General features: G+C 36.6%; 1 protein-coding gene across 6 annotated transcripts in view; it reads right to left on the bottom strand.

Moving 5' to 3' along the window:
- Window positions 1-15,656, bottom strand: part of YTHDF3 (YTH N6-methyladenosine RNA binding protein F3) — a 43,906-nt gene extending 28,250 nt beyond the window's left edge. Inside the window, exons 1-5 of one of the 6 annotated variants that reach the window (XM_078352524.1) lie at window positions 15,379-15,656; window positions 14,874-14,898; window positions 13,455-13,522; window positions 11,397-11,542; window positions 8,798-8,883 (exon numbers count right to left, since the gene is read on the bottom strand). In XM_078352524.1, coding sequence (XP_078208650.1) covers window positions 8,798-8,883; window positions 11,397-11,454 — 144 coding nt within the window. In that variant the 5' untranslated portion in view covers window positions 11,455-11,542; window positions 13,455-13,522; window positions 14,874-14,898; window positions 15,379-15,656. Of the gene's footprint in view, window positions 1-8,797; window positions 8,884-11,396; window positions 11,543-13,454; window positions 13,523-14,873; window positions 14,899-15,116; window positions 15,276-15,378 lie in introns of those variants that run through there. The other 5 variants (XM_078352525.1, XM_017965367.4, XM_054246693.2 and 2 more) reach the window with 5 other exon arrangements.
- Window positions 15,657-15,871: the final 215 nt, after the last annotated feature.

Genomic DNA, 15,871 nt, shown 5'->3' with positions numbered 1-15,871 from the left:
CTTTAAAGTATTTTAAATACTTATTTCCTTTGCATTAAGTTTCTTATGCAAAAAAAAAGTCTAAACTAGATTTTCGATTTTTGATTTAGGTGCGCTTTTATTCTTTTTTTGAAAGTCTTACTCTGTAGCTCAAGCAGAAATGCAGCAGCACGATCTCAGCTCACTGCAACATCCAACACCTGAGGCTCAAGCAATCCTCCCATCTTAGCTCCCAGAGTAACTGGGACGACAGGTGTTCACCATCACACCCACTAAATTTTTAATTTCTGTAGAGATGGAGATTTCACCACGTTGCCCAGACTGGTCTTGAACTCCTGGGCTCAAGCAATCTTCCTGCCTCAGCCACCCAAAGTGTGATTTAGGTGTGATTTTAAAGCACTATACAGAGCTTCACAATTTGTAGAATTATGCAAAGTGAAAAAAATTCACTAATATTGTCAGTACAACTGGTATTACCTTTCAAGGGTCAATACCATTTTGAAGGTTTATTATTTAATTTATATAGACATTCTTATTCAAAGTTCCTTGGAGTAAAGTTCTTTACCGATTTCTTCTATTGTTACACTCTTGCCACTATTTCGTGGCTGCTTTTCCATTCATGAATGTGTGACAATAACATCATAGATCCTACCTGGAACTAATTTTAAATAAACTATATTTGAAAAGGCTTATCATTGAAAACAGATGCTTTATTACTAAGCTACTTGTTTTACTATTAAGTTACCCATGGTATATCTATCCAACTCTTGTGACTATCGACTGTCTGTAAGAAAGTTAACATAGTTCTCTTAGGAAATGATTCTCTGATATGACTAAAATAACTTAAGAACTAAATATAATGTAACAGAGGTTACATTTAAATTAGTAATTCTTTCAAAGATGTACTGGCTATTGTGGGTAAAGTTTGGACTTAAAAACCAAAAAATTCACCTCTCACTTTTTAAAAGAAAATCACAAAACCATTTTTCAAATATACTGGATGTTAAGTGTATTTTACGGTACAGTCATTGGCAGACTATGTTGCTTTTTTATTTGTATCATTTTTTATTGTTGTATTGTTATTTGTTTTTCCAACACAATCAGCCCTTCCTATCAGTGGGTTCTACATCTGTGGATTTAACCATTCACAGATTGAAAATAGCTGGGCAAAAGAAATGAATAGTTCCATCTGTATTGAACACGTGCAGACATTTTGTCATTATTACCTAAACAATACAGTACAACCATATACATATCATTTTACACTGTATTCGGTATTATAAGTAACCCAGAGATGATACAAAGTATACAGGAGGATGCGCACAGTTTACATACAAGTACTATACCACTTTATATAAGATTCCAGAGCATCCGCAGATTTCATTATCCATAAGGGTTCTGAAACCAATCTCCCACAGATACCTAGAAATGACTGTATTTTTGATCCACAACCTGACTGAACCCATAAATGTAGGCACTGCAGATACGAAGGGCTGACTGTATTTAAAATTGGAAAATTCATGTGTTACTATTTACTCACTGAACACGTTCTTCAGCTATAATGGGTAATTAGTAACTATAATTGCAAATATAGACAAAGAATGCCCATGATATTCACATTAAAGAAATTAACAGTATTTTAAAAACTGCAATAGTAGCATCTTACAGAAATCAACACTGAAAGAACTGACTACTATATTTAAATACATCTATAAGGAAAAGCCCGAGGAAGTTCAAATACACCAACAATAGTTTTTAAAGAAAAAAATCTTGACAAAATTAATGAGTAAACTTTAGAAGCTATGAAGATGATACACACAAATGTCTATAATCACTAAAGCATCTTCTAAAAATAAAAAGTACTCATAGTGTTTCATACTGACAAAGTCATTGTGATATAAAACTCTCAAAAGTTTAATAAAAATAAGCAAAGTTCATCTAGTACAAATAAACATATGTAATTGATTAAAAGATAAAACTGGGCCAGGCATGGTGGCTCACGCCTGTAATCCCAGCACTTTGGGAGGCAGAGGCAGGCAAATCACCTGAGATCTGGAGTTCGAGACCAGCCTGGCCAAAATGGTGAAACCCCATCTCTACCAAAAATACAAAAATTAGCCAGGCATGAAGACACACGCCTATAATCCCAGCTACTTGGGAGGCTAAGTAAGACAGAATCACTTGAACCCAGGAGGTGGAGGTTGCAGTGAGCTGAGATCGCACCACTGCACTCCAGCTTGGGTGGAACAAGACTCTGTCTCAGAAAAAAGTTTAAAAAGATAAAACTGTCTACTGTCTTCATCTTTTTTTAAACAGTTAAACATATCCTTTATTCATAATTTTAACTATTTATTTCCACCTTTATTAAATGCATACATTGTAAAAAAACACTGATATAAGATACTCATTCTAAAAGAAAATCTACAATTAAATGGAAAACAAATAATACAAGGGGGTAAATCCAACACACAAATGAGTAGGAGAAGTGGGCTGAATATGGAGTTAATTGGTTTCCAAGTTTTAATTTTGATTGTTGGCAATGAAATTCAGATTCAGTAGTCTTTATATGAATGTGGGAGTACAAAAGCAGACCAAGTAGCAAGTTTTTATGTTAATTCTTTATAATAAAGCATCCACAAAATTATACTCAAAATTTATACTGAATATTCTTATTTCATCATGACAAATGCTGAATTCTACACAACAGTTACACATCAAGTTTTTAATTTGTCTACATCCATAGTGTAATTCAGGGATCAGCAAACTAAGAGGCCAACAAGTAAATCAAGACATGTTCAGTCTCTGTCACATATTTGGATTTTTTTCTTTTAACAACTCTTTTAAAGGCTGTTAGCTTAAAGCCAGACACAGTGGTTTGCACTTGTAATCCCAGCTACTCAGGAGGCTGGAAAAGGAGGATCAGTTGGGTCCAGGAGTTCGAGACCATCCTGTACCAGAGACTATCCTATTAAAAAAAAAAATTAGCCAGGCATGGTGATGCATGCCTGCAGTCTCAGTTATTTGGGAGGTGAAGTGGGAGGATCACTTGAGCCCAGGAGTTCAAGGCTATAGTGAACTATGATCACACTACTGCACTCCAATGTGGGCTATAGAGCAAGACCCTCTTCTCTTAAAAAACAGTAACAACAGGGCCGGGCACAGTGGCTCAAGCCTGTAATCCCAACACTTTGGGAGGCCGAGGTGGGTGGATCACAAGGTCAAGAGGTCGAGACCATCCTGGTCAACATGGTGAAACCCCATCTCTACTAAAAATACAAAAAATTAGCTGGGCATGGTGGTGCGTGCCTGTAGTCCCAGCTACTCGGTAGGCTGAGGCAGGAGAATTGCTTGAACCCAGGAGGTGGAGGTTGCGGTGAGCCAAGATCAGGCCATTGCACTCCAGCCTGGGTAACAAGAGCAAAACTCTGTCACACACACAAAAAAAAACAGTAACAACAAAAACCACACATAAACAAACAAAAAAAAATTGAAGTGCTTCAAACTCCTGAAGTGACTTGACTTTAACAACAAAAAGTTAAGACATGTTCACTAATTTTAATGCTTGCACTATGCTATATACTATCTCCTATTATAATTTTCAAAAAGCATAATTTATGCTTATCTAATCATAAGAATATCATAAGAAAAAAATATCATGATAATATTCAATCTCAGTATTTCACCAACTATAATTCTTCATTCTCTAATTCTATTAGATAACCTAATCCATTCATTCACTTAATAAATAAATAATGAATGTTTTATGTGCCAGATACTGTGCTGGTTACTGGAGACAAAAAATAAAGAACATAATCTCCAACTGAGAGCACTTCACAGGTATAGTAAGTAAGACTTACCTATCCTATAATGTGATAGCTACTCTGCCTGAAGGACAAAGAAAGCAAAACAAAACACTTCTTAAGTACAAAGAAGAGGGAGTAAGTAACTGGAAAATCAGAAAAGATTTCCTGAAGGAAGTGCCTAGGAGTGTGTACACGTGTTTGTATAAGACATATACACAAAGATTGAGATCATAAAAGAAATATTAAGAAAATACTTATATTTTCATAAAATAATCCTAAGTTCTATTTTGCCAATCAGATGGAGAAAGCTGGCAAAAGATGGGCTAAAAAAGGAAGCCGAACCACTTAAAGGACATTTATGTAATAAATGCATCCACTGTTGAGATGCCATAGTAATTCTTTAATATTAGAGTGACACAATCAGACTTGGATTTTATGACTGCTTAGTGGCAGTACAGAATTACTAGTTAGAAAATCATTTGAATCTTGCCCAAGTTTATAAACTGATAGGCCAGAAAAAAAAAAACAAACCATTTGAATAGGCAGAAATAATGAATACCTTAACTAAGAGCAGTGATGATAAGGGCAGAAAAATGACAATTTAATTTTCTCTGATAAAGATAGCTAAGAACTTACTTTCCCAAACACACAAGCAGGCAAACTAAACTTAGTTTTTCAAATTATTTTTCAAATTTATATGCACAAATTACATGGCATACTTAAAAGTGCCAATTAAAATCTAAATTTTCCAATCGATTTAGTCATAAAATTATTCTGAAGAACTATAAAGAACTAATTTTAAGAATTAAGGACTGACATTTACTTTCAAAATTACAAACATTCCCTCAGAAAATGAACACTATAAAATAGAGGAAATATGCTGTCACAGAAGCAGAAAGGCAAACAACTTGTTTTAAAGTATCCTTAGGTCTCATAAGAACTGGATCTAAGTATACAAAACAATTTAAATCAGTAGCCAAAGACATTAAACACCTTTCCATGAAAAGATTTTTTTATTTATAATTGTAAAATCAGATAAATGAATTTAATATTAAAAACATACTGTGTACCTAGCTGAAATTTTTTAAAGTTAATTATTTCACCCATGTCAGTGTACAAGGACCTTACTAGTTATGTAACTTTAAATCTGCCAATAACTTCTTGAGCTCTTTCACCAATAAATCCAGTTTTCACTAATCTGTTATAATAGTACTATTTAAAAGGTCCAAACATTTTTAATTTTCTAACTAGGTAATTAGGAGTAACTTAAATTCTCATACAACTTACCTTTAAGATTCCAGATAATTTTCTATTTTTTTCTAGAATAAACCCAGCTTTCAATATTCTACAGTATTAATCCTCTTTAAAATGTAAACATATTTTTGATATTAAAGAAAGATGACTGCTGAAAATCTATTTAGTACTGCAAAGAGAGGCAGAATAGGCCTTACTAGAATCAAATTTTACAACTTCTCTTCAAACAGGATACAAATATGTTGATTCAAATATCATGAGTTAAAACAAATCTTTTTTTTTTTGACAAAACTCATGACTACTTTTGTGCCAAAACAAATCTTTTGCAAATGGTTTCACCCCAACATAAGCAGCAATGATGCAGATGAAAAAAATTCATTTGGGTTCACTAAGGTATGCCTTTACATTCTTTAAAAAGTAATGGTTTCCCAACCACTTTTTAAAACCTTTTATTTTTTTACAAGTCTTATCCACAATTCCAATATATAGTACAGAAAAAATGCAAAGCACAGCTCTGGTTGCTACACTGGTGGGATTCAAACATCCTCCGCTGGTTTTCCCTAGGAAGATCCTAAAGTGCCTCTTTGGAGTACCAGAAACGCTCATGACAAAAAGTTTTCCTCCAACAGAAACCTTTCTATGTCCTTGTGACAAATAATAAAGAACTAGCTGTAAAGTATCTGTTACCAAGTAAAACATGTAAAAAAATTACTTCAGGTAGCAATTGCAAAACTGTCTTTTACACTTCACTGAAATGCCTTAAAAAGAGTTTGAGGGGTCCAAAGTGGCTCCCGCCGGAGGTCATGGCGCTCGTGAAGGCAAGGTCATCAGTTCAAGGCTAACCTGAGCAACCTCATAAGCTCAAACTGATTGGCAAAAAAAAAAAAAAAAGAGTTTGAAAGGCTGGATGCAGTGTTCCATGCCTGAAATCCCAGCACTTTGGGAGGCTGAGGCAGGTGGCTCACTTGAGGTCAGGAGCTTAAGACCAGCCTGGCCAACATGGTGAAACCTCACTCTCCTAAAAATACAAAAATGAGCCAGGTGTGGTGGCACGTGTCTGTAATCCCAGCTACTTCAGAGGCTGAGGCAGGAAAATTTCTTGAACCTGGGCGACAGGTTGCAGTGAGCCAAGATCATGCCATGGCATTCCAGCATGGGTGACAGTGCGAGACTCCGTTTCAAAAATAAAAGTAAGAGTTTGAATAAGTCAGGTTTTTTAATACTGTATCTTCATCTTAAGAACTTCATTTTCAATTATAATTTATAAACTATGAAATCAAGTAGCAAAAAAACAGTTCAACTGTTTAGCCCAAAAAACTTGCTCAAACCTATCTAATCATGGAGATCTTTGGGAAGGAATATTTACTACACCTCCTAATATTAAAATTTCTCAGCTCGCGCAGTGGCTCACACCTGTAATCCCAGCACTTTGGGAGGCCGAAGTGGGTGGATCACTTGAGGCCAGGAGTTCGAGACCAGCTTGGCCAACATGGCGAAACCCCGTCTCTATTTAACAACAACAACAAAAAAAATTTCTCAGAAAAGTTGGAAGATACTGCGTGTTAACTGAGGCAGAATACAATAAAAGTACACTTCTTTTAAAACTTGTACTACATTTCACAACAAATGATCTACTTTCACAACCTTTAGGTGGAAAAGTAAATTTGTTAAGATCATAAAAGTTTTTTTCTGCTGGGCATGGTGGCTCACGCCTGTAATCCCAGCACTTTGGGAGGCCGAGGTGGGCAGATCCCCTGAGGTAAGGAGTTCGAGACCAGCCTGGCCAACATGGAGAAACCCCAGCTCTATTATTAAAAAAAAAAAAAAAAAGTTTTTTTCTTTCCTATTTATTTCTTCTTTTCCAATGTATGCTAGAAATGTAGCTCAGCAGATAGGAAGGGGTGGTTAATGGGAAGTAAACAAGAGGTAGATGAGGTTGAACACAACCATCACTCTCCATAGTCCTAAAAATCATCCTGGATCCCACAAATTCTCCCTGTAACTCTACTGTTCAAACTATTCAATTCTGTAGTCAGATTTGGTTGCTTGTGTTTTCAGTTTCAAAAATCTAGGTTAAAATCTTAGTACATTTTTCATTTTCTCCATATATGCAGTTTTCCAATTTATTCTTCAAATTTGTATGCATAAATTAATTGGCATCTTTAACAGTGCCAATTAAAATGTGAATTTTCCGCTGAGTGCAGTGGCTTACGCCCATTATCCCAACACTATGGGAGGCTGAGGCGGGCAGATTACTTGAGGTCAGAAGTTCAAGACTAGCCTGGCCAACATGGTGAAACTCCATCTCTCCTAAAAATACAAAAATTAGCCTGGCGTGGTGACATGTGCCTGCAATCCCAACTACTTGAAAGGCAGAGGCAGAAGAATCACTTGAGCCCGGGAGGCAGAGGTTGGAATGAACCCAGACCATGCCACTGCACTCCAGCCTAGGCAACAAAACAAGACTCTGTCTCAAAAAAAAATTTTTTTTTTTTTTAAAGACGGGTTTTCACCGTATTGGTCAGGCTGGTCTTGAACTCCTGACCTCAAGTGATCCGCCTGCCTCAGCCTCCCAAAAGTGCTGGGATTACAGGTGTGAGCCACCGCGCCCGGCATCAAAAATTTTAAAAATCTGAATTTTCCAGTCAAATTAATCATAAAAGTATTCCAAAGAACTACAGAACTGATTTTAAGATCTGAAATTCTTGAGCATTTTTTTGCTTCTTAAAAGCAAAACAAAAGGCCAGGCGCGGTGGCTCACGCCTGTTATCGCACAGCGGAGGCCGAGGCGGGTGGATCACAAGGTCAAGAGATCAAGACCATCCTGTCAACATGGTGAGACCCCGTCTCTACTAAAAATACAAAAAACAAAATTAGCTGGACATAGTGGCGCATGCCTGTAACCCAGCTACTCAGGAGGCTGAGGCAGGAGAACTGCCTGAACCCAAGAGGCGGAGGTTGCGGTGAGCTGAGATCATGCCATTGCACTCCAGCCTGGGTAACAAGAGCGAAACTCGGTCTCAAAAAAAAAAAAATACTGAAAAATTCATTTTTTAAATTTGTTTCTACCAGTGATATATTTTTAATAGCAGGCAGAAATGGATGCAGAAATGGCATACAGATATCTAATACCACTGTTCTTCGATGTGTAAATTAAAATTATGCTTGTACACAAATAATGCAAGGCCACCAGTTATTTAATTCGATAAAACTGTCCATGTCTACAACACAGACATAAAAGCAAGTATGTTTATAAAGTCCTTAATTATATCCCTAACATTACCAAGGTATGTTAAAACTTTCAATAATTACCAATGAATTCAAATTGGAATATCTTAAAGAAAATACATTTGACTCCAAATTGCAGGCAATTTCAGGCAACTAATCTCCCCTCCAAATATACAAATTTCTAGCTAATTAAGGCTTTTAATTAGTTTAAGCTATGAAGATATAGCAGTGACATTAAAAAATTAAATTCCTTCCACACACACACACACGAAATCTAACCATAATAAATACACATAATGGTCACCTGCAAATCCTTATTTTGTATTTCATAACCCAGTTTCAGGTGCCTATACTTTCTGAAGGAAAACTCTCCTGTGCCATAAACCTGCAACTGCTACTCACTACTCACTACTATGGAGGTACACAAGAATTAATCCATGTTATGGTGAAGCTCATTAAATTAATCTATTTGAAAAATCAATTAATACTTGCAAATTTAATTTCCTAAAATCTGAAACTGTCAGAAGACTTACCTGATTTGTCTGGCTACTTAAGTATGGCTCAAAATCATCATCATTTACAGCATCTTTTTGATGAATCGAACCGTTTTGTACTGAAACTAAAAAATATGTTTGTATTAGAAGTGTTGCAGTTATGAAACTCACAGCACAACCTAATGTTTTTAGTATTTTTCAAGCCAAAAAAAGTAATCAGAAAAATAATACTGAGTTATTTTCTTTTTCAGGACCCTCTAAAGGATAAACTATTTTAGATACAAATGTTTATGTGCCACAAAAACTTAGAAGTCCTTTGATATATAAGCCCAAGATTACATAAACGCAAGCCATATACACAAGCCATATATACACTTCCTCTTATCAAAAACTTTAAGTAAATATCCCAGTTTCAACACTGTAGTGAGTAAACTGTTATATAAGGATGTTGGAAAGAGTTCCCTAATGCTGTATTCGAATCTAAAATAACTAATTCAAGTAGTGTTGTAGGCAATAAAAAAGATTTCTGAATGTTCTCTACCTTTGTTTAAATCTCCAAATTATTTAATCTAATTAATAGTGAAATAACTATTTTTGATCTAATGTTACAGTAAACATCTTAAATGTCTCCAGTACAGTTTAGGCTATAATTAACTTGAAACAATTCACAATGAACAAACTTAAAATTATGAAATATCTACATAGGGCTGTAATTCTAACCCCCCAAAAATGAAGACTTTCACATGAAACTATAAATAAAATTAATACACAAAAGATAACCATAATTATTCTTACAACACATGAGAAAACAAGTCAGAGAATAATTTTGTTCAAAGGTCATCTCCATAAACACTTTAAAGTTGTTACTCTCTGGATGCTGTTTCACATTGCTTTTGAGCAGACTCCAGAAGTAAGGTCCTGAATTTGTATCTCAAGTCCACCACTGAGGAGATGATCTCCAGTTAGGGATTTAACCTTTCTAACCCTTGACTGTTTCTCTGTTCCAGAAGATTATTAATTGTGCCTATCTCATCTCATCTGTATATTAAATGGCAGCGCTAAATAATCTTAGATATTATCCCATTATGTATCACAAGATCCAAATAGGACTAAAAATGACTTGATCCATTTAAACAGACGTGTTACTAGACTAATATTTGATGGGTGGCATTATGTAAATATACTATTCTATATGGCTGTTCACAAATTAAAAACAAAAAGAACTCACTAAAGATTTATTGCTTAAAGATGATAAAACAACACCAAATTTTACGAAGTTCGGGGGGCGGGGGTGATGGGTTTAAGTTGTATGCCTCTGTAACATGGTAACATTTTTATTATCCCTAAATTTTCCCATGAATGTAGAGCACCTGAAATGTAGTATGAGTTAACAGTGGCTTGGGAGCAAATATATACAAAATCCCTTAATATTCTGCCATACAATATGTAGCAAAGATCACTCAAAGATAATGCTACTGTATGAAGCCTTCAAAGTAGACTTCTTATTATACCACATTGTCCCTCAGAAGCTGCAAGAGCAACCTGAAGCTCAACTTTATCCTGGCTCCATTAAGGTAATTTAACTACGTCTGATAAGGACTGCATCAAACTAGGGTTCAGCTAAATGTGCTCCACGGAATTTAAATATGTAATAGCCACTAGAAACCAAAATAAAGAGGGTGCCTTAGGTTACTTCCAGTGCCATTTTAAGGCTTGGTTAATCATTTCAGGCCAAGAGATTCTTACATACTGTTCCTCTGACACTGGCTTTACTGCTCCTAAATCAAAGGTAGTTATGCATGGTCTATTACTTCTTAAAAAAAATTTTTCACTATTACACTCGTACATATAGTCAATGTTTGAAACAGCTAGCAACTTAAAAATTACGACTATCTACCTCTCGTATCCACTAGGTTCTCAAAAATCTAGTTCATACAAATACAAAAAGGGCCAGGCCAGGAGCTCAAGGCCAGGCCTGGGCAACAAAGGGAGATCCCACCTCTACGAAAATGTTTAGAAACTAGCCAGGTATGGTGTCACGTACCTGCAGTCCTAATTACTCAGGAGTCTAAGAAGAATCACTTGAGCCCAGGCATTCCAGATTACACTGAGCTATGATTATGCCACTGCATACCAGCCTAGGCTACAGAGCAAGACCCTGTCTCTATTTACCAAAAAAAAAAAAAAAAAAAAGTACTTAAAATTTATGTGAATATATATTTTACTGTTATTCTTAACTTATTTCTTCTGTTCTATTCTTTCTCTTCTAAGAGGCTGGGTCTGAGAACAACTCATACACTATTATAAATACAGTCCACAGTAATTTTTAAATGATGCATAAATGTCTACAAAGTCTTATAGTACAAGAAGTCAATTTACTTAAAAAAATGTTCAATTAAAAGTACTTCACATATACTGACAAGCAATTTGCATTAAACTCCAAATAAAATAGTAATTAGCCCTTACAAGTTTCGCAAGTCTATCTTTAAGAAAACTGTCTTAAAGACGTTAGTTTTTGAATATTACTTAATGACAAGCTAACATCTTGAAGTCTAAAAGCCATTAAATAGCAATGAAATCCAAGCTAGTTCCACAGTCTGCAAAAGTTCTTCAGGGGAAAAAAGAACAGATGACTTACATGATTCTTCGCCTGTTTCCTCTGCTCTATGAAACAGAGTCAAATCAAGATAGAACATGGGCCTTAGGAGCCAGGTGATTCTTTGCTCTGGTCCTGACTACATCAAGTTAGGAAAGTCAACAGATCTGTGCATCATGTTTCCCCACCTACAAAAACAGCGACAATACCATATACCCTCTATCTCCTTATAAGAATGTTGTGAGGATAAAATGAAGCCTAAAATAGTGACAGTAAAGCTTTGAAATCATTTCTCGGGAGGATGAGGAAAGAATACAACAGAATATTGCCAAAATATACAAGGCATTTTCCACTACTTTTCTGAAAATTAAAACAGCCAAATTTAACCTATATAGTTGTATAAAACAATGCACATGCCTCTCTGTTGGGAGAGTAAAGGAAAAACATAAATCCTGTTCCACGAGTTTGCTGTTTATAAACTAAGGAAAACGAGAAAGGAGGCAGTAAGGCCTAAGACTAGAAGTATGGCATCTGACACTTCCATCCACAGTACTCACAAGTAAAAGCACAGCACACCTTTACTCCAATAAGCAAAAATTCTACTTCTTAATAAAAAAATAAAATACGAAGTCAGTGTTAAAATTATGAACCAAAAGACAAATAAATCTCCTTAAATTTCTACTATCCTTTTGTACTACTCTTGCCAAGGATAATAAGGAGTTCTGATATTTAACATAAAGACAATCTATTAATTAATGAAGAATTTGAATTCATAAAACAAACCTAGAATTATTACTTATTCTACAAAAATATTTTTGCCTTACCAAAGACACTTATTTAGAATCCCTTTTGCCTTCTATAATGAATTAAGTCATCAAGGATATATAGAAAATCAAAGACACTCAAACTAGGTGTTAGGCTAATGCTGTCAACTAAAGACAATTCAGAAAAGAAACACAGAATCTCTGAAATTAGAGGAAGTTGACTGAAAAGGTATTTGTTCAAACCTTTGACACCAACTTCTCAAGGACATACTATTTTTCGTAAGCTTGATAAGTTCTGAATTCAAGATTACTCATATTTAGAATACTGAGCTTGTAGTCCATGAAAAATAACTTCATAAAAGTAAACAGAATTGTAACACAATTTAACTAGCTGGAATCAAGCTAAGGCAGAATAGTTTTTCTCAAATACCCACATAGCTACTTATATCAGGTTCACTGGTGGTGCTGCCTTTGCCTTGTGATTCTCCCTGCAGAGGCATAAAAATACAAGTACTGTATATGTGTATTTGAGCGCATCTGCCATTTTTAAGGAACTTAAATAATTAGCTATATTTTCAGGCCAGTAGCAGTTTTCCCCTCCTGCCAAGGCTCTATGCAAGGGAGTTTTCCTGCACCTTAAAAATAGAGTAAGTGGGGAAGGTGAAAAGAAATCCAGCAAATATAATTGCTACCAGAGGGATAACTATTGTAATTACAAGAATCCTCACAACATACCATAGGAATGACTAGAGTTATTACTTTTATTTTATAGAGGGGAGATTCTGATGAATAGGTAGAATGTTCGCAAGCTCACTTGGCAAGTCAGTAGCCAAAGGCAGTATTAGAACTCAGGACTCAAAGGAATCCCAATCCATCATTCTAACTTAGGATGAAATTACTGAACAATAAGGAGGAAAGAAAGAAAATTTCTTAAGAATAAAGAACTATCAAAATAAACACTCTGTGTATATGTCTGCATACACCTAACAAAAGTGATACTGATGGATAAAAAAAATTTTAAGTAACCCAAAAATACTTATTTACAAACTACTATATATTATGTAGTTTTTAGATAAATCTATTTTTTTTTTTTTTAGTAGAGACAGGGTTTCTCTTGACCTCGTGATCCACCCGCCTCAGCCTCCCAAAGTGCTGGGATTACAGGGGTGAGCCACCAAGCCCGGCCTATAGATAAATCTAACATCAAAGATGACACCAGTGCCTACCTAAGTGAAATGACCACTCATAAATCAAACTTATTTTACTCACAATGCTGTAGAGGTTCTATTCTGTTTTATCAAACAAGTTAAGTACTTCAAAGAACTTGTGTACTTACCTTAAAGCAGGTAACACAAAACACTTAGCATTTCAAATAGCCTTGCAAAGTGCCACCTCCCCACAGATCTAGGATAAAATAATTTATGCTAGGCAATAATGACCACAATTTCACAATCTCCAAGTCTATATACATTCTAATGGGTAGACTAATAAAAAAAGAAATTAATGGATCATTCTTTTTAAAATTCAAATTTTTATTTTTATTTTTTTGGTGGAAAATTCAAATTTTTTAAAACTCATTTAAAATAAATCAACATCCAATTTTATTTCAGGTTTACGCTTACAACACAAAGAAAAATTCTAGAAATAAAATGTTAAAAATTAAAATGTCTAAGTGTTTATATACTGCAAGAAAACATCTTTAATAAAAACAAAACAATAAATTTGTTACCTAATATGGTGCTATGTAGCTAGTATGTACAAATCATACAATTCAAATGAAATTAATCTACACATTTAAATTAACCAAATTTGCAATAGCAAATAAATACCCTAACAAGAATTTAAAGGCAATCTACATCTAAAAGGCTACTACAGATTTTAATTTCTAACACTGTGTTACTGAAATCAACAGAAAGCATAATTCTAGTGTAATTTCAAGCACTACAAAATGTTATAAATAAATAATTTGCTCTGATGTTATTTAATTGGCACTATCCCAAGAAAGCAGTTATTGTTCTATACTTAACTAAATGTCACATGACTAATGTCATAATGTTTCAATCAGCTGACTGTACTGTTCCATATTAATAAATACAAAACACACTTTAAAAAAACACTTTATTTTCAACGGTACATTTACAAATCATAAAATCTTGGAAGAAATGTCACAAATTATTTTCTTCTCAGTCCTTTATAAAATACTATCTTGAGTCACACCTTGCAATCAGGACTACACAGCAAGATGGCATGCCTACTTAGTTCTAATTTCTCTCATGTTGTTGCCTCATTGCAACTGACTTGAATATAATTAGTGATTAATAGTACAATTTTCATTCATGTGATGGGATATTATGTATAGTTCCATTTTCCAGTGTAGTCCAGACATGTCAAACAAAATGTCCACTTTAAGAAGACACTTGTCTACATACATATGTGGAAATTTTTGTGGCATTAGTTACATAACACAGATAAACTGGAAAACTGAAGAAATATCACTAGGTACATACCAATACCTGCTCAACTGACATACACCTAAGAAAACTATTTCTTGTACTACTTTAGTTTCTATAAAGTGGCTTCAAAGGAACGAACTACCAAAGTTCTAGATACAACTTGGCTACCTTAGCCATGTGTATATTGTCTCTAATCCTACATTTTTCCCCAAGAGGGAGCAAAAACAAACAAAAAGCCCTCAGAGTTTAAAAGTTACATCAAGGCAACATTAAGCAGTAACAAAAAAAAATTCCAAACTCACCTTTATTTCCTTGCCCTTTAGGTCTCTGTGTAGCAAGACGAAAGATACAGTAGAAAAACGAAAAAGGAAGAGAGAAACAGTGTTAATCAAAGACATTATCAAAGACAAGTTATTTTAGACTATCCGCGTAGGAGTAAAAACCCACCATATCCTCCACAGCCACTAATTTCCCAACCACCCCCAGCCTTCAAACCTCCCACCCGCCACTCGAAATCCGTCTCCCAGAGCTCGCCCGGTCTCAACCCCATGTCTGTCGCCCTCAGGATGTGTCCTAGGCCCGTAAGAGCGGTCCTCGCTCCCACACAGCGCGGCACCGCGCCCGCCCGCCCGCAGGCTTCGGGGCCAGGGCGCACGCCCCGGCCCAGGCAGCTGCACCGCAGCAACTTGCGCCGAGGCACCGTTATGGGGCCGGCAGCGGCGGCGACGGGGAGGAGCCGAAGCCCCGCGCGAGGGTGGAGCTCCGGGGCTCCGGCCTTTGCCGAGCCCGCGGCCTCTGCTCCCTCACCTGATCCACGCTAGTGGCTGACATTCTTCACCGCAACCCGAGAGCCGCCGCCGCCGCTGCCTGGGCCTCTCCCCGTGCACTCACAGCAGCTGGCTGTCGCCCTTGGCCGAGTGATTGTTCCAGCCGCCGCCGCTGCCGCCGCCCGCTGAGAGCCCAAAATGAGGGCCTCGCGCTCGGGAGTCGGAGGAAGAGGCCCGTCTTTTCCGCTTGCACGCTCCTCTTCCCCCTCTCGCTCTCCGCTTCTCGGGTCCACAATGGCGGACAGACTCCCTGGTCTCACTTCCGCTCCGAGCCTCCCTGACCTTCCGCTCTCCACTCTGACGTCCGCGCTCACCTCGCTTTTCCTCCCCCACCCTCCCGCCACCGACCTTGGCTCCGCCTCCGCACCTCCACGTCACCGGAGACGGGACCCGCGCTGACTGCCCGTGGGCGCATGCGTAGTGGAGGGAGCGGTTGGGGCTCCCGTGAGCGCCGACCTCCAGCGTCTCTTCTC

The sequence above is a fragment of the Callithrix jacchus genome, chromosome 16 (genome assembly GCF_049354715.1).
Source record: "Callithrix jacchus isolate 240 chromosome 16, calJac240_pri, whole genome shotgun sequence".
In the NCBI taxonomy this organism is placed as follows: domain Eukaryota; kingdom Metazoa; phylum Chordata; class Mammalia; order Primates; family Cebidae; genus Callithrix; species Callithrix jacchus.
This window is presented reverse-complemented; position numbering and strand designations above follow the sequence as displayed.